Raw genomic sequence first — 20,323 nt, 5'->3', positions numbered from 1 at the left:
TACAGGTGAATTCTACTAAACATTTAAAGAAGAGCTAACACCTATCCTTATCAAACTATTCCAAAAAACTAAAGAGGAAGAAATGCTTCTGAACTCATTCTATGAGGCCAGCACCACCCTGATAGCAAAACCAAAGACACCACAATAGAAAGAAAATTACAGGCCAATATCACTGATGAACACAGATGCAAAAATCCTCAACAAAAAATATTAGCAAACCAAATTCAACAGTACATTAAAAGGATCATACATCATGATCAAGTGGGATTTATGCCAAGATGCAAGCATGGTTCAACACCCTGATTAATCAATGCGATACACTACATTAACAAATTGAAGAATAAAAATCATATAACAGATGCAGAAAAAGCTTTTGACAAAATTTAACATTTATTTATTTATTTATCTATTTTTGGCCATGTCACACAGCTTGCAGGATCTTAGTTCCCCAACCAGGGATTGAATCCAGGCCCTGGCAGCGAAAGTGCCGAATCCTAACCACTGGACCACCAGGGAATCTCCACAAAGTAAGTATAGAGGGAACATAACATAATAAAGGCCACGTATGACAAGCCCACAGCTAACATCATACTCAACAGTGAAAACCTGAAAGCATCTCCTCTAAGATCAGGACAAAGACAAGGATGCCCACTCTCGCCACTTCTATTCAACATAGTACTAGAAGTCCTAGCCACAGCAGTTAGACAAGAAAAAGAAATAAAAGAAACCTAGATTGAAAAGGAAGAAGTAAAACTTGTTACTGTTTGCAGATGATATGATACTATACATAGAAAATCCTAACAATGCCACCAAAAAACTATCAGAACTACTAAATGAATTCAGTAAAGTTGTAAGATACAAATTAATATACAGAAATCTTTTGTGTTCCTATATGCTAACAATGAACTATCAGAAAGAGAAATTAAGAAAACAATCCCATTTAAAACTGTATCAAAAAGAATAAAATACCTAGGAATATATCTAACCAAGGAGGTAAAAGACTTGTACTTGGAAAACTCTGAGACACTGATAAAGGAAACTGAAGATGACACAAACAAATGGAAATATATACTGTGCTCATGGATTAGAAGAATTAATATTGTTAAAATGACCATACTACCTAAGGCAATCTACAGATTGTAATCCCTATCAAAATACCAATGCCATTTTTCACAGAACTAGAACAAATAATTCTAAAATTTATATGGAAACACAAAAGACCCCAAATAGCCAAAACCATCTTGAGAAAGAACAACAAAGCTGGAGGTATCATGCTCACTGATTTCAAACTATACTGCAAAGCTACAGTGATCAAAACAGTACAGTACTGGCACAAAAAGAGACACATAGATCAATGGAACAGAGGAGTGCCCATAAATGAACCCACATTTACATGTTCAATTAATCTACGATAAAGGAGGCAAGAATATACAATGGGGAAAAGAAAGCCTGTTTAATAAATGGTGTTGGGAAAACTGAACAGCTACATGGAAAAGAATCAAACTGGACTACTTTCTCACACGATATACAAAAATAAACTCAAAATAGATTAAAGAGTTAAATATAAGACCTGAAACTGTAAAACTTCTAGAAGAAAACATAGGCAGCATGCTCTGTCATTTAGCCATATTTTTTTGGATGTCTTCTCAGTAAGGGAAACAAAAGCAAAAAATAAATAAGTGGGACTGCATCACTTTTGCACAGCAAAGGAAGCTATCAACAAAACAAAAAGGCCACCTACTGATTGGGAGAAGATATTTGTAAATGATATATTAGATAAGGGGTTATTATCTAAAATACAGAAAGAACTCATACAACTCAATATAAAAAAAAAAACCCCGATTAAAAAATAGGCAGAGGACCTGAATAGACATTTTTCCAAAGAAGACCTACAGATGGCCAACAGGCACATTAAAAGATGCTCAACATCACTAATCATTAGGGAAATGCAAATCAAGACCACAATGAGATATCACCTCACACCTGTCACAATAGCTATTATCAGAAAGATAAGAAATAACAAGTTGTTGGCAAGGATGTGGGAAAAAAAGGAACTCTCATGCACTGTTGGTGGGAATGTAAATTGGTATAGCCCCTATGGAAAACAGCATGGAGGTTCCTTAAAAAATTGAAGATAGAACTACTATATGATCCAGCAATTCCACTTCTGGATATTTTTCTTTTTTTTTTGGCTGCACCACGTGGCTTGTGGGATCTTAGTTCCTCTACCAGGGACTGAACCCAGGCCCTTGGCAGTGAACACAAGGGGTCCTAACCACTGGACCGTTAGGGAATTCCCCTCTTTGGATATTTTTCTAAAGAAAACAAAAACACTAATTTGAAAACACTATGTTCAGTGCAGCATTATCTACAGGAGCCAAGGTATGGAAGCAACCTGAGTACCCATGAATAGACGAATGGATAAAGCTGTGATACACACACACACACACACACATACACACACACTGGAATATTACTCAACCATAAAAAAGAATGAAATCTTGACATTTGCAACAATACAGACTGACCTAGAGGGTTTCATGCTAAGTGAAATAAATGACAGAGGAAGATGAATACCATATGATTTCACTTACATGTGGAATAAAAAACAAAACAAAGAAATAAGCATAACAAAGCATAAACAGACTCAAAGAGAACTGGTGATTGTCAGAGGGGAGACAGGTGGGGGGAATGAATGAAATAGATAAGGGAGATTAAGAGGTACAAACTTCCAGTTATAAAATAAATAAATCACAGGGATGTAATATACACCGTAGGGAACACAGTCAATAATATTGTAATAACTCTGCATGGTGACAGACTGTAAGTAGACTTATCGTGGTGATAATTTTTTTAAATTAATTTATTTATTTTTGCTGTGTTTATTAATTTATTTATTTTTGCTGTGTTGGGTCTTCGTTTCTGTGCGAGGGCTTTCTCTAGTTGTGGCCAGCGGGGGCCACTCTTCATCGCGGTGCGCAGGCCTCTCACCATCGCGGCCTCTCTTGTTGCGGAGCACAGGCTCCAGACGCACAGGCTCAGTAGTTGTGGCTCATGGGCCTAGTTGCTCCGCGGCATGTGGGATCCTCCCAGACCAGGGCTCGAACCCGTGTCCCCTGCATTAGCAGGCAGATTCTCAACCACTGCGCCACCAGGGAAGCCCAGTGGTGATAATTTTGTAATGTATAAAGTACTGAATCACTTTATACATTATGTTGTATACCTAAAGCTAATATAATTTGTAAGTCAATTATAATTCAATTTAAAAAAAGGTACAAACTTCCAGTTAAAAATGAGTCATGGGGATGAAGTGTACAGTATGTTGAGTATAGTCAATAATATTGTAATAACTTTGTATGATGACAGATGGTAACTAGAAAAAACTTTTAAAAATATTTTCCCCCTTAAAAAGAATATGTACTCCTTGTAGAACATAAAACTAAAGAGCTGACGATCAGTGCTGTTAATAGCATGGTTCTGAAATCATAGGCACTGCCAGTAGCATGGTCCATGAAAGCAAGGCTTTCCACTGAGAAAACGGGAGACGGTGTCTTTGTGCTCTATTCTAAGAATGCCAAATATGAAGCAAGCTAGAACCCAGGAAAGGAGCTACTCAGGCTGTTTCTAATCAAAGTGGGACCAAAGGCAAAAGATGTTTAGAGTCTTCTCAATCTTAGCAACTATGTGGATCCTTATTGTTTGGGACACCTCCTTTTCTCTTAACCACATTTATCCATTTAAAGTCTTATTTGATTGTCAAATCACTAAATATTTTTAACTCCCTTTTTTTTTTTTTTTTTTTTTTTGCGGTACGCGGGCCTCTCACTGTTGTGGCCTCTCCCATTGCGGAGCACAGGCTCCGGATGTGCAGGCTCAGCGGCCATGGCTCATGGGCCCAGCCGCTCCGCGGCATATGGGATCTTCCTGGACCAGGGCACGAACCCGTGTCCCCTGCAGCGGCAGGCGGACTCTCAACCACTGCGCCACCAGGGAAGCCCTAAACTCCACATTCTTGTATGGAAAGTTAGTGTGCGAGTACACTGACCAACTGAACACTTGGTGTAAGAGCCAGGTGCCAAGGGCAATGAAGAGGAAATGGAGCGGAAGCTCCCCTTGTGCTTTGGTTCTTTCCTTATCATCCTAATGCCCCAAAGTGAAGTAGCTCAGCCTCCTTTCCTATCTGCATATAAATGCACGGACCTGAAGGGTAAATTATACCCCAGAACAAAATGTTTGTCTAATAAAAAAAAATAAAATTTGGGAGGAAAAAGAAGATAACGTGCAGAAACAAATAGAAGAAGAGCTTTGTTTCTTCCCTCCTCCAAACAATTTTCTAAGTATGAAAGGCAATCCCATTTCTGCCCTGAAAGCAGAGGTCCTCAGATCTGAAGGAATGCTAGTCACACCACATCAGTAATAAGCCACACCTGTCCCAGGTTCTACTGAGAAATAATGCCAATTATCTCAAGGCTTACCACTCTGTGAAGCCATTTTTCATGGCTGCCACTTTTAGCAGGGTATTAAAAAACTGTGCCCACTTACCTTAGGGTCAGAACAATCCCAGTAGATGTTAGGAAGCCAACCACCAACACACAACGAACACTTGACACTTAGCTGAAAGCTGGGCAGCCACAGGGAAGGTGGTAAACTAAAGACAATAAGTCTGATTCTAGAGGAGAGATTCTCCCTTGCCCTCCAAAAGAAAAGAGAGCTAATCCTACCAGATATACAGCAGACTGTGTACTTCACAAAGAGTAAAACACAAATTTAAGATTCCAATTGTTGGAGAACATGGAGAAACATTTTGTGTCTCCATCTCATTTTATTCTGGCATAAAGCTAGTGCTTGGGCACAGTAAGGGCATTTGACTCCAGTTTATAGAGATTTTATAACTTTAGTCACTTGTCCAACCCAAGTACACCCTCTGTCACTACTCAGACTCTCATTGTCTTTTTACATAGTAGACAAATTTATTTACTCTATTTCAGACATTTTATTTTTCTTATTCTAACATTAGGCTCTGATAAGTACAAAAGGTTCACAAGTATAAAAATTTCTGTGTAACTCTGTGGTAGTTAAAAAACCCATGAGAACAAAACAATTTTTTTTGTGTGTGTGTGGTATGCGGGCCTCTCACTGTTGTGGCCTCTCCCGTTGCGGAGCACAGGCTCCGGATGCGCAGGCTCAGCGGCCATGGCTCATGGGCCCAGCCACTCCGCGGCATGTGGGATCTTCCCGGACCGGGGCACGAACCTGTGTCCCCTGCATCGGCAGGCAGACTCTCAACCACTGCGCCACCAGGGAAGCCCCCAAAACAATTTTTTAAATTGGATGATATTCATCTTAAATATCTGAGGGACAGTCTTCCTCAAGTATGGCTGTAAAAATGGTAAAAACGATTTCCTTGTGATTAAGTTAAAATTTTTGATGACTCTTTTCACTTGTTTCAGGAAATCTGTTTCTCAACATTTACTCTGGATGGATTCCTTACTTGTATTTTGCTCTAAAACCCAGTTCCCTGTCTCTTCAGTGCTTCAATGACGACACCTTCATTTTCAGCCTGTGTATGATACCCTGACCAAAGTAAGATTCTGACACCACCTTCAGAAGCAAGAAAAGCCAGATTTAGATACATAGTTATTATCCTTTCCGATATTAAAAAAAAAAAGGAATGCTGAAAAAGAATGATGAATTTTTCATATTAGCATTAATTTATCTTCTTGCAAGGATTTAATTTTCATACTCACACTGCATACATTTAATGAGCTTTTTTATTTTTTCAAAATATTAAAAAAAAATTTTTTGTGAAAAGATTAATTCTTCCTATCCCTAGGGTACTGAGTGAATAATGACGTCCTGGAACAGGGGAAGTCCGAGTTTATCTTTCTGTTTTCTCACCTAATAACCTGTTGGACACAGAGAACTGAGATCTCCAAGGACTTTGTTCAATAGCTCTAGGTATGGCTGAGATTAAAAAAACAAAAACAAAAACCTCATTTTATTTAATCATAGGTAATACAAATATCGCGAGGATGTTGTAGACATGAAGACCAAACACTGGGAAGCCAAATCAGAAGCTAACTCACAGCTTAGACTTTTTTTTCCTCTGCTTAATGAGAAATAAATTATCATTGCCATCATCCTCCAAACAGCTCTCCTTTTTCTTATGCCTGACCCTCCTGCCCTCTCTGGGCAGCCTGTCTTCTTTTGGCTTGTGGTAATGCAATGAGTGGTGAAAGGGCTTGTGAGGCTTCTGGGTTTTGACAGTGCCAGGAGAAGAGTGGACTCTGGGGCCCCTGGGGTAGTCCTCATCCACTTCATGACACCTGTCAGCCTTCCTGTGCTTCTCACGCTCTCTGCTGGTCCTGTTCATGGCTTCTTTTTGGGTTTCTTTCTTTTCTTGAGGCCACGTGTTACTTCTCCATGAGGCATGGTTCTTCCTCATATCACGGTGGGGCCTCTTATCTGCTGCTTCCATATGAGGCCTCTTGAACTGCCTTGGAAAGTCCCCATTCTTCTGGAGTTCTGGAAAATATAAAAGTATTTCTGCATATTCAGCAGCTCCATGCAGAGCTTTCATTGGTCTGTAAATAACTTAGCAGAGAGGGAAGCCAGACATTTAAATGCATTAATGATATGACATTCTAAAGAGCCCTTACTAAGGTAAAAAAATCACTCACTAAAAACTCAATGGTTGTAGTTCTATATTTCTAAACATGGAAAACATCCAGAAACCCAATGATACTTATTTTGTTCAATACAGTTTAACTAGGTTCAACAAGGGAGACAGGGACCAGTGAGAGCAGTAATCATGTCAGCTTTGTGAAAAGTCATGTCTGACCAATTCAAGTTCCAGTGATAAAGAGACAGCCCTTGATGATAAGGTGAAGCAAGATGTATAATGTGGCCTTTTGACAGTTTCATATGACATTTCAATTATACTCTGAAGATAAAGTCTGGCCACAGTACTTATAGGTGGATGCCATACTGGACAGGAGATTATTCCTCCAGATTATTCCTCCAGAGTAGAGATCGCTGGCTTAGAGACTGAGTGTGCATATGTGCACACACTTGTGTATCTAAGAGGTTTAAGTGCCAGATCTGATGTGATATTTTATCAGGACTTGGCACTCTTACTATAAGCGTCTGATGGTAGTGATTCTGATGGGATAAGTGGGAGATGAGGTTACAGTGAGGGATGAAAACTAAGGTCAACAGAACCTTGAAAGATTAAAGAAGTCACCAATAAAAAAATGGGACAGAGTGCGAAGTAGTATACTTAGGGGACAAAAATGAATTCTAGAATATAGAGCAAAAGTAAGTATCAATAATTACTTATAGACTTCAGTATAAAGTTCAATATAATGAGTCTCAAAGTGGATCTGTACCACAGAGTTGCTGACATAACTAATTAAAAAGGAGAACAAAGGGTATTTCCCTGATTATAAAAGTTATAAATGCTCATTAAAGAAAAGTTGGGAAATACAGAAAAGTACAGAGGAAATAACAAAGAAAGCACCCACAACCCTTTAATCCAGAGATGACATTTTGGTGCATTTCTTTGTAATCTTTTAAAAATTTAGTTGTCTAATCATTATCTTCTTGTACTATAATTTCTCTACATAGAGAGATAAAATATGCAAAATATGCAGAAGTTGAGAAGTAATTCCTCTACTCGCCTCCAAAATTACTATCTTCATTTTGAAAGGACCTGAACTCAGAGAGAGTCTGGAAGAGAATAATGTAAAGGCCAAGGGTCAACAATGTATGAGTTAACTTGAAAAATATGGAACTATTTGGTCCTGAAAGCAAAAAAAGTAACTTCGTAAACCACTGTGAAGCATACGGCAAGAAAGAAGAGTGGCAGAGAAAATAAGCCTAAATTATAAAATAATTTGGTGAGAAAGAACATTATGTTAGCAACAGCAAATAAAGAAATGGAGGGTGGCTGTGGACCTGGAGCTCTGTTCATAATGGTGGCCAATAAAAAATGACTTCTTTGGGGAAGCTCCAGGAATCACCTGGCAGGGAAAGCTTTTCTTTGCTTGAAAAATACTAGAGATATAAAGAGGGAGAACATAATTATTTGTCAAAAAGAAAAATCTCCAAAGAAGCTTTAAAAACTCTGCATGCATAAATGGATATAAGTATTTTCTGGACATTTTCTAAAATGATCATTATGTGAGAAAAATGTTCACGGTGAATAGATTAAAACACAGGATTTTGGGGCTTCCCTGGTGGCGCAGTGGTTGAGAGTCCGCCTGCTGATGCAGGGGACGCGGGTTCGTGCCCCGGTCCGGGAAGATCCCGCATGCCGCGGAGTGACTAGGTCCGTGAGCCATGGCCGCTGAGCCTGCGCGTCCGGAGCCTGTGCTCCGCAATGGGAGAGGCCATAACAGTGAGAGGCCCGCGTAACGCAAAAACAAAAAACAACAACAAAAAAAAACAAAAAAAACCCCACAGGATTTTGGAAGTGGGTGCTTGATTTCTGGAGATCAAGAAAGTTCCAGTTTCGGGTTTCCCTGGTGGCGCAGTGGTTAAGAATCCATTTGCCAATGCAGGGGACACAGGTTCGAGCCCTGGGCCGGGAAGATCCCACATGCCGCGGAGCACCACAACTACTGAGCCTGCACTCTAGACCCCACGAGCCACAACTACTGAAGCCCGCGCGCCTAGAGCCTAAGCTCTGCAACAGGAGAAGCCACGGCAATGAGAAGCCCGTGCACCGCAACAAAGAGTAGCCCCTACTCGCCACAACTAGAGAAAGCCCGCATGCAGCAACAAAGACCCAATGCAGCCAAAAATAAATAAATAAATAAATTTTAAAAAAAGAAAAGAAAAAAAGAAAGTTCCAGTTTCTATAGTAACTATTAAAAACATTTTCTGTCCTAACCAAAGGCCCACAAAGCAGTTTGCAAAGACAGTGCAAAAAAAGAAATTTAGGAACTATTGCAAAGGTGATTTAGTAAGAAATCTAGTAACATACCTTTCACTTTTCGTTTTATTCTCCGATCTCTCTCCCGGATTTCATATTTGTCATCATAGTAGTAGATGAATGGAGATGTTGGAAAGGTCTGGTTAAACATTCGTCTTTCTGTACATTCCTGCAAATTGTATTTGAAATTATGATGTCACGAGGTCACACTGTTCAGACAACTTTTTTTGTAAGATTATGGACCACTGTAATTAGTGATGAGCCCCCACTGCTGATACTCACACTGTGGCTGCAGGATGTGGTCTTGCTGGGACACTGGGAGGATCAGCCAAATACCCGATCGTGCTTACATGCTAGTCTTTCAGGCTTGGATTTTCTTCCTTTATTTCTTTACCTACAAAACCCTTCTTATCTTTTAAAAATCTTCCCTGCCAACCCTCTCCCTTAGCAATGCCTTGTTCCTCTGTTGGAGGGTTTATTTTACTTAAAATTATGTTTTATCAGCTCTTTGCTTGTCTGTCTCTTCTAACAGCCATCAAGTGTTTCTCCTTTTCTTCTTCTCTTCATATTTACACCCTCAATGTGGGGGTAAATTCTTAGCCCTTTACTCCTCTTCATCCACACAAGTAGTTTTTTGCAAGCTTATTTTAAGCCAACACTCACTGCTCACAAGGGCAGTGATTCTTATGGTGGGGAGCAGGGTGGTGGTGGGTTGTGCCTAGCTTGAAAATGTTCCTAGGTAATTCTGAAGGAAACCTCTCTTCTCTTTGCTCCCCCTACTCAAGAAGAGATCACTCCTCTCACTCACCCCAGGACAGCTCCCTACTCTCCTGACTCTGGCCTTCTGGTAGCTGCTACTTTCCAAATCCACATCCTTGGCCTGACCCATGTCCCATGTAGTAGGCTTTGTTTATCCTGGTCTGTGACACATATCCATTCAGCTTGTCTCAAACCAAATAATGTCTTTCATTTGAAAGAGGCTTCATTTTGGAACTTTCCGCTTCTGTCTTCTGCCATCTTGCCTAAAATTTATTATAAACGTTCAGTGCTTCTTAGCTAGGTACTGAAGAAAAATTAAACTACAAGTATCCCTGCTTTTAAAAAGTTTGCTTTATACCGCTTCACTTTTATGAAAGACCTGTTTTCACTAGCAGAAAGAAATATGAAGAGGATTTTCACCTTTACAAGAAAAGGTGAAAAGTGAAAATAGTGTTTAGCATTTGTTTTGCAGCAACCATTACAGAGACAGTGAGCACCTGGAGCAGTGAGAGTGGCACCACCAAGCTCCTCCCCCAGGAACTACATTCAGCATCTCGGCATCAAGCCGCCATAGCTTTGAACTGTGTCTGTGAGCATCTGTGCTTTATCTCCATTTATTTTTTGCATTTGTTAGAAAGATGTGTTGTAAGGTAACTGCTTCTTTGCTTTACAGCTACTTTGATTTAGGAAAGGTTTCACAGGAACGCTCTAATTTCAGATAATGGGGAAAATCTGTACCTCTTAGGAAGAAAGTATGTGAAATATCTGCATAGAATTTAGCTGATTTATCATAACTTTGTCATTATATACTCAACTTGTAATTCTTTTTCTTAACATCTTTATTGGAGTATAATTGCTTTACAATGGTGTGTTAGTTTCTGCTTTATATCAAAGTGAATCAGCTATACATATACATACATCCCCATAACCCCTCCCTCTTGTGTCTCCCTCCCACCCTCCCTATCCCACCCTTCTAGGTGGTCACAAAGCACCGAGCTGATCTCCCTGTGCTATGTGGCTGCTTCCCACTAGCTATCGATTTTACATTTGGTAGTGTATATGTATCCATGCCACTCTCTCACTTCACCCCAGCTTACCCTTCCCATTCCCTGTGTCCTCAAGTCCATTCTCTACGTCTGCGTCTTTATTCCTGTCCTGCCTCTAGGTTCTTCAGAACCATTTTTTTTTTTTTTTAGATTCCATGTATATGTGTTAGCATACGGTATTTGTTTTTCTCTTTCTGACTTACTTTACTCTGTATGACAGGCTCTACGTCCACCCACCTCACTACAAATAACTCAATTTCGTTTCTTCTTATGGCTGAGTAATATTCCATTGTATATATGTACCACATCTTCTTTATCCATTCATCTGTTGTTGGACACTTAGGTTGCTTCCATGTCCTGGCTATTGTAAACAGGGCTGCAATAAACATCGTGGTACGTGACTCTTTTTGAATTATGGTTTTCTCAGGGTATATGCCTAGTAGTGGGATTGCTGGGTCGTATGGTAGTTCTATTTTTAGTTTTTTAAGGAAACTCCATACTGTTTTCCATAGTGGCTGTATCCATTTACATTTCCACCAACAGTGCAAGAGGTCAACTTGTAATTCTAAGATACTTGACCAAACTGGCCACCATACACTTAGAAACATAATTTGTAGATTTTAAAAACTAGGAGTCGGGCTTCCCTGGTGGCGCAACAGTTGAGAGTCCACCTGCCGATGCACGGGACATGGGTTCGTGCCCCGATCCAGGAAGATCCCACATGCCGCGGAGCGGCTGGGCCCGTGAGCCATGGCCACTGAGCCTGCGCATCCGGAGCCTGTGCTCCGCAACGGGAGAGGCCACAACAGTGAGAGGCCCGCGTACCGCAAAACAAAAACAAAAACAAAAACAAAAACAAAAAACAAAAAAAACCAAAAAAAACTAGCAATCATTCTAAATATACACTTAAGTATAGAAAATAAAGTAATGGAAATCTGTACCTAACCATTTAGCTTTATCAAATCAACATTTACCCTTAATTTAGTTGTTTCCCCCTAAGCATTAACGATATAATTGAGATCCTCTGTCTAACTCTCCTTCCCACTTCCCATTCATCTCCTTCCTTTTCCAGAAGCTGCCATGGTCTTAAAGTTGGTGCCTTCCATTCTCATATTTTAATACTCTTACTATTAATAAATATTCCAATAAACAATAGTATAACTTTGAAGTGTTCAGATTTCACAAAAATGGTAACATTCTGTAAATATTTTGAAGTATTTTTAGGTTATAATAGATTCACAGACTAAGGTGAGTGGTGTTCTTTGGATTATCTATCTGAATAAAGGTTTGGTAACACTTGACTACAAACCTACCTGGGTCTGGTATATTTTGGTGGGGAGAATTCTGATTATTAATTCAGTTTCTTTAGTGGTATTGGTTCATGTAAGTTTGTTCTTCTTCAATCATTTTGATTAATTTATATTTTTGCAGAGAATTACTTATTTTATCTGCATTTTCAGATTTAACATTGAACTTTATTTTTTGTTTGTTTGTTTTTTGGCCACGCAACATGCAGTATCTTAGTTCCCCCATCAGGGATCAAACCTCTGCCCCCTGCAGTGGAAGCACAGAGTTTTAACCACTGGACAGCCAGGGAAGTCCCTAACATTGAACTTTATGAAGTTTATACAGTATTCTTTAAGTAAAAAATTATACTGTATTTTAAGCTATTTACACTTTTTCACTCATTGCTTATTTGTATCTTTTCCTTTTCTTTGAGCAGTTTTTCCAGAAGTCTCTTTTCTTTTGAAAAGAAAATGTTTTCAAAGAACCAGCTTTTGGTTTTGATGATGCTATTCATCATGTTTTCTATTTCAGTAATTTTGGTTCTTATCTTTATAATTTCCTTCTTCCAACTATCTTAAGATTTAACTTGTTGTTGAGTTTCTGGATCTTTTTGGGCTCTTTTGGGTATTGAAAGTTATAAGGCAAACCTATAGGGTAACATAAAGAATTGCTTTTATAAATCACTATCCATGGTGGCACCAAGTTTCCAGAAGAAAGGATACCCATAAAAGATTTGGGTCTAAGATTCTACTATGGTTTGAATGTTTGTGTATCCCCCTCCCAATTCATGTGTTGAAATCTAAACCCCAAGGTGATGGTATTAGGAGGTGGACCCTTTGGGAGGTGATTAGATCACAAGGGTGGAACTCTTGTAAAAGAGACCCCACAGAGCTCTCTAGCCTCTTCCACCATGTGAGGACACAGCAAGAAAGTGCCATCTATGAGGAAGCGGCCCTCACAAGACACTGATTCTGCACCATGGTTGTGGTGAGAAATAAATTCCTGTTGTTTATAAGCCACTCAGTCTATGGTAGTTTGTTTATAGCAGCCTGAATAGACTAAGACAGATTCTATAGAATCTTAAGAGCAAATTACAATTACAAAAAGGTACTAGAGCTCTTGATATACTTCCAGCGCCCCACTCATCCCGGAGTAGTCTCTTTACATGGTGAGTACTGTTTTCTATTGCAGTTTGCCTCATATGGAGCTGCTTATGATTGTCCCTGCCTCCCCAGTTAGAGGAAGTGGAATTAGAGAAGGGCGATGCCACATTCCCCTTAGAGTATCTTTCACATGAAGAAGCTATTTATTAACATCTATAGAGCTGAAGTTCTGAAACTGAAGGGGAGGGGCCCTCAGACAGCTCTAAGTACCTGCCCAGTCTCCTATTTGGATCCTATACAGTCTAGACTGATGTGGCTCTACAGAGCTATACAGTACTATAAACACTTTCCAAAGCTAAATGTAAATTATATTTTGATTATCCACATCACTGGTCCCCTCCATTAGCACAGACAATTGATAGTTGGCTATATAAATTATCTACTATTCTGGATTAGCCACACCACTGATCTTCTTCATTAGTGTGGATAATCTAGAGTTCTTCATCTATGGCAGCAATGAGGCTGCCAAATTTGCTTTATGGTAAATTAAAAATTATCTAAATCTAGATTTCAGGGATAAGTTCCAAATGCTTTTAATATATTTCCTATCTACATTAACAGGAGTGACTAGTAAGCAGTATGTGTCCAACTCTAATTGTTTTTCCTTAATTGAACAAACATAAATGCTAAAATTATACACTTTTGCTTTAAAGAGGTAAGCAGGCATAAATTGTACATCTGTGTGATTCGTGTGGCAGTGGACTGCTTCTGTGAATATGTTCGCTAAACAACATCTGAGTTTTGGCAACAAGGAGGAATACACAGAGCAGTAAAAGATCTAGAGATGATAATTTTTCAAAAAAAAGGTATTCTCAAACTAGCTTTTCAGTGTGAGTTCTATAGAAGTGAGGTAATTATACTGCAAGGTCCCTCCGTCTGTATCCCCATACTATGGATCTGATCACATGGGAAATACCAAATCAGTGCTGAGAGCTCTCCCTGTACAACTTCTTTGCTTTGGAAATAAAGAAAGTGGAGACCAGGGAGAAAAAGTGTGTTGTTTTAAGTCACATGGTTAAGTCAGTAGTAGAGCAAAAATTAAAACTGAGGATCAGAGCTCCATCCTCTCTTTCATATTCTATCCCTTCACTCCATGGTCCTGCTGTCCCAATGCGGAAGAAAAACTCCATCTGTTGATGGACTCTGTCCCACACTTTTTCTTCTCCAGACTTTTTGTCTCTCCCCATATCGTAGAGCTCTATCCCCAAGGTCTGCACTGGTGAAGTGTCATGGTCAGAACTCAACACGTGACCTGCAATACCATTCCACCCTACTGCTCACACCTCTATCCATTTTGTAGACTCCCTACCTCTGCGTGCTTTCCACCTCCTCTCATCAGATCTGACTTGATATTAGTATATTTTGGTTTCTAGGCTATTAGAAACCTATCTGGAGACTGGGAGTGTATTTCTCCATACAGATTTTCTACTTCTTGTGCCACTGCCTTTCCTCCTCTGTCTCAAGATTCCCAGAACGTATGGGCTGTGAGTCTATTCTTATTGCATCCTGTCTGTGGGATGAGCTGTTGCTGTTTCATGCTTAATGAGATAACTGGCTAGGAGACTCACTCCCACCTCACAGCAGCAAGTTTCTGCTTTGACACCTCAGTATCTAGAACACACAAAGTTTGGCCCTTTCAGTTAGGGTTAGGAAATATGCAGGTTGGATAGGGAATTGGGACATTTGTGGGGTAGACAGGATGGATGATGATGCAGCACCTCTGTCTTTCCACTAGCGAGTGTCAGGGTTTGCATGTGAATTGTAAAGATTTAACTGAACACAGTACCGGGGAAAACCAGAGATACTGGAGAACTATATAGAAAATCTAAAAATCACGATTTGGCTGGGTCAAAGTACTAGTAATCCTAAGAACTCGTGAGAACTGTAACCATTCTATTGACTACTATTATTTGTCTGAATGATTCTATGAGCTGTATTTGTTTTAGACTAACATGCATGTATACTTAAAACATTTACAAGAATGTGCTCTGACAGATCTGTTACTCTGGTAGGGATAGGAGAAGTAAATCAGTTGAAAATATATTAAGTCTTAATTCAAGATATTAGTTTATAAAAGAAATGTGTTCAGAATTACTCGGGCTCATCTTTCAGCAACCACTCCTGAACAACAGAATGCTTTATGCCCAAATTCCACTTAAACTTACGTGTCCGTAATGGCCTTCTTGCCCGCAGTTGTAGCAATACACTAAGGCTGATTGTCCAGAAGGGGTCTTTGGCTTTTTGGGTGGTCCAGGTTTGGTCTGCAACATGAATATTTGTGAAGATTTAGTGAATGTCAGAAGAAAATTAAAACCTTGTTCTTTCCAAAAGAACTTTAAAAAAATATATATCCTCAAGGTTTTTATTTATTTATTTTTGGCTGCATTGGGTCTTCGTTGCTGTGCACGGTCTTTTCTCTTGTTGCGGCGAGCAGGGGCCACTCCTCGTTGCGGTGCGCGGGCCTCTCCTGTTGCAGAGCACGGGCTCTAGGCGCGTGGGCTTCAGTAGTTGTGGCGTGCCGGCTTCAGTAGTTTTGGCTCACAGGCTCTAGAGCACAGGCTCAAGTAGCTGTGGCACACAGGCTTTGTTGCTCTGCGGCATGTGGGATCTTCCTGGACCAGGGCTCGAACCTGTGTCCCCTGCCTTGGCAGGTGGATTCTTAACCACTGTGCCACCAGGGAAGTCCCAGGAGGCAGTATTTCTAAGGAATCGCTTACCTAACAGAAGTTATTGGGACTTCCCTGGTAGCGCAGTGGGTAAGAATCCGCCTGCTAAGGCAGGGGACACGGATTCGAGCCCTGATCCGGGAAGATCCCACATGCCACAGAGCAACTAAGCCTGTGCGTCACAGCTACTTGAGCATGTGCTCTAGAGCCCGTGAGCCACAACTGAGCCCGCATGGCACAACTACTGAAGCCCACGTGCCCTAGAGCCCGTGTGCCACAACTACTGAGCCTAAGTGCCACAACTACTGAAGCCCATGTGCTCTAGGGCCCACGTGCTGCAACTACTGAGCCCGCGCACCTAGAGCTTGTGTTCTGCAACAAGAGAAGCCACCACAATGAGAAGCCCGTGCACTGCAACAAAGAGTACCCCTGCTTGCCACAACTAGAGAAAGCCTGCGTGCAGGAACAAACTGCGTGCAGGAACAAAGACCCAATGCAGCCAAAAAAAAAAATAATAATAAAATAAATAAATAAATAAATAAATAAATAAATAAAATTGAAAGAAGAAAAGAAATACTGCCTCTTACAGTTTAGTGTGGAGACCCCACATTCACATGGTTCTGTGTATTGAAGTGTGTAACATGAGAACAATTCTTTTACTTTTAACATCAACGTGTGCTTTCCTCACCTTCCTCACTCCTCATTCCATTCCGCATTGTGCCCAATACTGTGTTACGTATTAGGTATCTCAGAGAATAAAAGCCCAGTAGAACATGACAGACATAAAAATAGGTAACGACAGCAATGTAAGCACAGTGATAGAAGCGTGTACAAGGTATTAATGGAGTGCCAAGGGGGACCAATCATTGGATGGGTAAGGAACTCAGGTAAAGCTTCCCTTGAAATATAAAAAATTTAAATTTACTCTAAAGGAATTAGGTGTAAATCAAATGGAAAATTTTAGGTAAAGGGTAAAGAGAAATTAGGATGCTTTTCAGGTTTCTAACTTGGGTAAACTGGTGAGCAGTAGTGTCAACAACTGATTCAGAAAAGGTAGGAAAAGAAGGCAGAGTCAATTTAGAGGGAAAGATAATGAAGTCTTTTTTGGATGCTGAGTATCTAGGTGGAGACAGATGTCCACCAGGCAGTTACCTGTGTAAGATAAAGCTTAGAAAACACATCTGTGCTGAAGATTAGATCTGAAAGTAAGCTGCATTAATAGTGGAGACTGAAATGACCAGAGTGGACACTATCGCCATAGCCAGATGAGCAGCAGTGAGCTAAAGATGGACCCCTGGGAACAACAACACATGAGGGGCAGGCAGAAAAGCCTGTGAAAGAGACAGAGAAGGAGAGGTTAAAGAACGCAGAGCCACAGAGAACAGTCATAGACCTTAGAGTAGTTTCAAGATGGATGAACTGATCTACGATGTCAAATATAGCAGAGAAGCCTAGTGAGATTAGGGCTGGGAAACACCCTTAGATTTCGCACTGTTCATGGATAACTTTGTGAGAATTTTGTAATCAGTAAGAAGGTAGAAAGAGTAGAAAGCAATAGGTTGAAGAGTGAAGGAGATGCATTCAAAGGTGGTAGAACTATAAAGAAGAGCAAGGAAATGATTACCCACAAAAGCTAGGACAGTGGTTACTTCCTGTGGGGAGAGAATAGAGCACAGAAGGTCTCAGGGTAGCTGCAGTTTTCTATTTTTGAACATAGTGGTGTCATATAACTTAAGTGAGTTATATAACTAATTTATTAAATTGTACACATGTTTGATGCACTTTTCACTAGGTATATTACATTTCATAACAAGAAATGTTTTAAAAAATGAATGGAAGTTGAAGAAAAGTAGACAGTAGGTATATATTATTTTAAGAAGCATGAGTAAGAAGGGGCAAAATAAGATCAGTCAGTACCTAGGAGTAGGATTTGGTGGAGTTTGTTATTAGAATGGGAGAGACCTGAACATGTGAGAAAGCTAACAGAGGTGGAGAAGTTGAAAACACAGAGAAAGGATGCATAGAGCAAAACTCCTGATGTGGCACGGGCTTTAAACAGGAGGAGAAAAAACTAATTCCCCCCATATTTTTTGGAGATTGGAAGGTTGAGAATAAACTTGGATAAGTTTATTTCTTATATTCTTTATTGGGTGTCTACAAAGAGGGCCAACTAACTGGTCTGTCAACTGATTTTGTTGTTATTTAATGTGGCAAATAGGTGGTCTGTGGGATGTTTTATTTTCTTGATACAGGAAAATAATCTATAGGTTATAAAAATAACCTCCTTCAAACAACTTTACTTTTAGCTCCATTTCCTAAATTGAAAAACTGGAGGATGACAATAACCTGAAAGATGTTTTCTAATGAAAATACAAAATGGAATTTACAACCTCAGCTATTACCAATTGGGATATAATCAAAAACACAGTCAACAAATGTCTTATATTCTCTAATAAAAAACGTGGGTCATGAATTAAGACTAGCTAAAAGTGATTAAATACAGTTTTTTAAAAAATTATTTAGTCTATTTATTTATTTATGGCTGCATTGGGTCTTCATTGCTGTGCATGGGCTTTTTCTAGGTGTGGCGAGCAGGGGCTACTCTTCATTGTAGTGCACGGGCTTCTCATTGCGGTGGCTTCTCTTGTTGCGGAGCACAGGCTCTAGGCACACGGGCTTCAGTAGTTGTGGTGCACAGGCTTGGTTGCTCCCTGGCATGTGGGATCTTCCCAGACCAGATTCAAACCCATGTTCCCTGCACTGGCAGGCAGATTCTTAACCACTGCGCCACCAGGGAAGTCCCTTAAATACAGTTTTAACAGGTATGCACATAGCATGTGAACTCGTGCAGCAGTTTACAAATTTGTTCAGGTAGTAGAGCACCGGGAAGACATGAAATTCCTAAGCAGAAATAATTTTTCCATCTAAAAGATAACTATATTATTTGATGTGATACAAAATTGCAACCATGAGCATATGTGATTTAAGAGAAAGAAATAAAACCAAAAGAGGTGTTACCATGGATGTGAAGGTAGAACAGATAATGTTTCAAGGAAGAAGTTGTCAAAAGCTACTGGTGAATCAAATACAATGAAGACTACAAAATCCATTGGACTTAACAGCCAGGAAGTTGTTGGCAACTGGAAACTGGTGTGAGCAGTTTCATTTGAGAGGCAGAGGCACAAGCCAGATTGTAAGGGGTTTATCGCAAGTAGAAAGATGCTAAAGAACATTACATAGATGACTTTTTCAAGAAACCACACTGTGTATGGGAGAAAGGAAGGGGACAAGTAGAGCAAAATGTAAGTCCAAGGATGCCTCCATTAGTGACAATTACCAGAGTGCTGGGCACATGGCATGAGCATCTATATACAGTCTTTCACTAATCTATTCAAAAAATAATTATTGAGTACCTAATACATGCCAGATACTGTTCTAAGATTAGCTAATTGAGAAGTGAGCAAGACAAAAATCATTGCTCACATCTCCAGTGGTGAAAGACAGATGAACAAAACCAACAATACACACGCACACACACACACACGGACAGTATCAGATAGTAATAAATGGTATGAAGGCAATTAAAACAGTTATATAAATGAGTCACTGGTGGTGACTCAGATTGACTTTGGGGGAAACTCTCACTGGGAAGGTCATTTCTTATAACAAAAAACCCCCTAGTATGTGATCACTGGGGAAACAGCATTCTGGGCATCAGGCATGGGGAACAGGTAGTGCAAAGCCCTGAGGTGAGCATAAGCTTGCTATATTTGAGTATCTGAAAAATATCTATAACTTGGAAGTGCAGTCGGTGAAGGAAGACCGGGAGAAAAGGAGGTTCTAAAGGTGAAGAGGGACCAGATCATAAATAAGGGTGAAGAGTGCTGGATTTACTTTATGTGGCATAGGAAGCTAGCGTGAAGCTAATGGTATGGGCTCAACAACTAACTGGCAACTGTTAGCAGAGAGTATAACCAATGAAAGAATAATCCACCGCCCAAATTAAACACATTCTCTGAAAAACTTACCTATGTTTAAAAGTTTCTCTACTTATGTTTGTGCGAATACATGACAATTTATCTCTGAGCCCAGAGTTCTAGATTGATTCATGAGAAGGAAAATACGCTCACTTATGTTTAGTCCATGGAATAAGAGTTCCATTGTTTCAAATCTTATGCAAATGGACAAGATGAATCAGGAAGTAATTATGAGGGGAGCTGATGAGAACTAAATTAGCAGGGATATCCAGACATTGGAACTTGACTGGCATGGATACAAGTTGGGACTTCCTCACAGGAGGGGCCACCTGTACCCCTACGGCACTTCTGGTTTCTCCTTGGGAGCACAGAACACAAGGATAGTCACACTACTACACAGCTCTTCAGTGGTTCATTCCTATCACCTCTCAGAGTAAAGGCCACAGTGCTCCTGATCCTCCTTTCCCTAGTTCACCCTCTAGTATACTAA

General features: G+C 40.0%; 1 protein-coding gene across 3 annotated transcripts in view; it reads right to left on the bottom strand.

Annotated features, from left to right (window-relative positions):
- Positions 1-3,986: 3,986 nt before the first annotated feature.
- The window catches only part of ZCCHC7 (zinc finger CCHC-type containing 7), a 240,332-nt gene continuing 223,995 nt past the window's right edge, over positions 3,987-20,323 (bottom strand). For all 3 annotated transcript variants that reach the window (XM_082643237.1, XM_082643236.1, XM_082643238.1), the window contains exons 7-9: positions 15,356-15,451; positions 8,987-9,104; positions 3,987-6,525 (exon numbers count right to left, since the gene is read on the bottom strand). In XM_082643237.1, the coding sequence (XP_082499363.1) occupies positions 6,083-6,525; positions 8,987-9,104; positions 15,356-15,451 (657 nt within the window). In that variant the 3' untranslated portion in view covers positions 3,987-6,082. The remainder of the gene's footprint in view (positions 6,526-8,986; positions 9,105-15,355; positions 15,452-20,323) is intronic.

The sequence above is a fragment of the Mesoplodon mirus genome (genome assembly GCF_964341445.2).
Source record: "Mesoplodon mirus genome assembly, chromosome: 1".
NCBI classification, from domain to species: domain Eukaryota; kingdom Metazoa; phylum Chordata; class Mammalia; order Artiodactyla; family Ziphiidae; genus Mesoplodon; species Mesoplodon mirus.
This window is presented reverse-complemented; position numbering and strand designations above follow the sequence as displayed.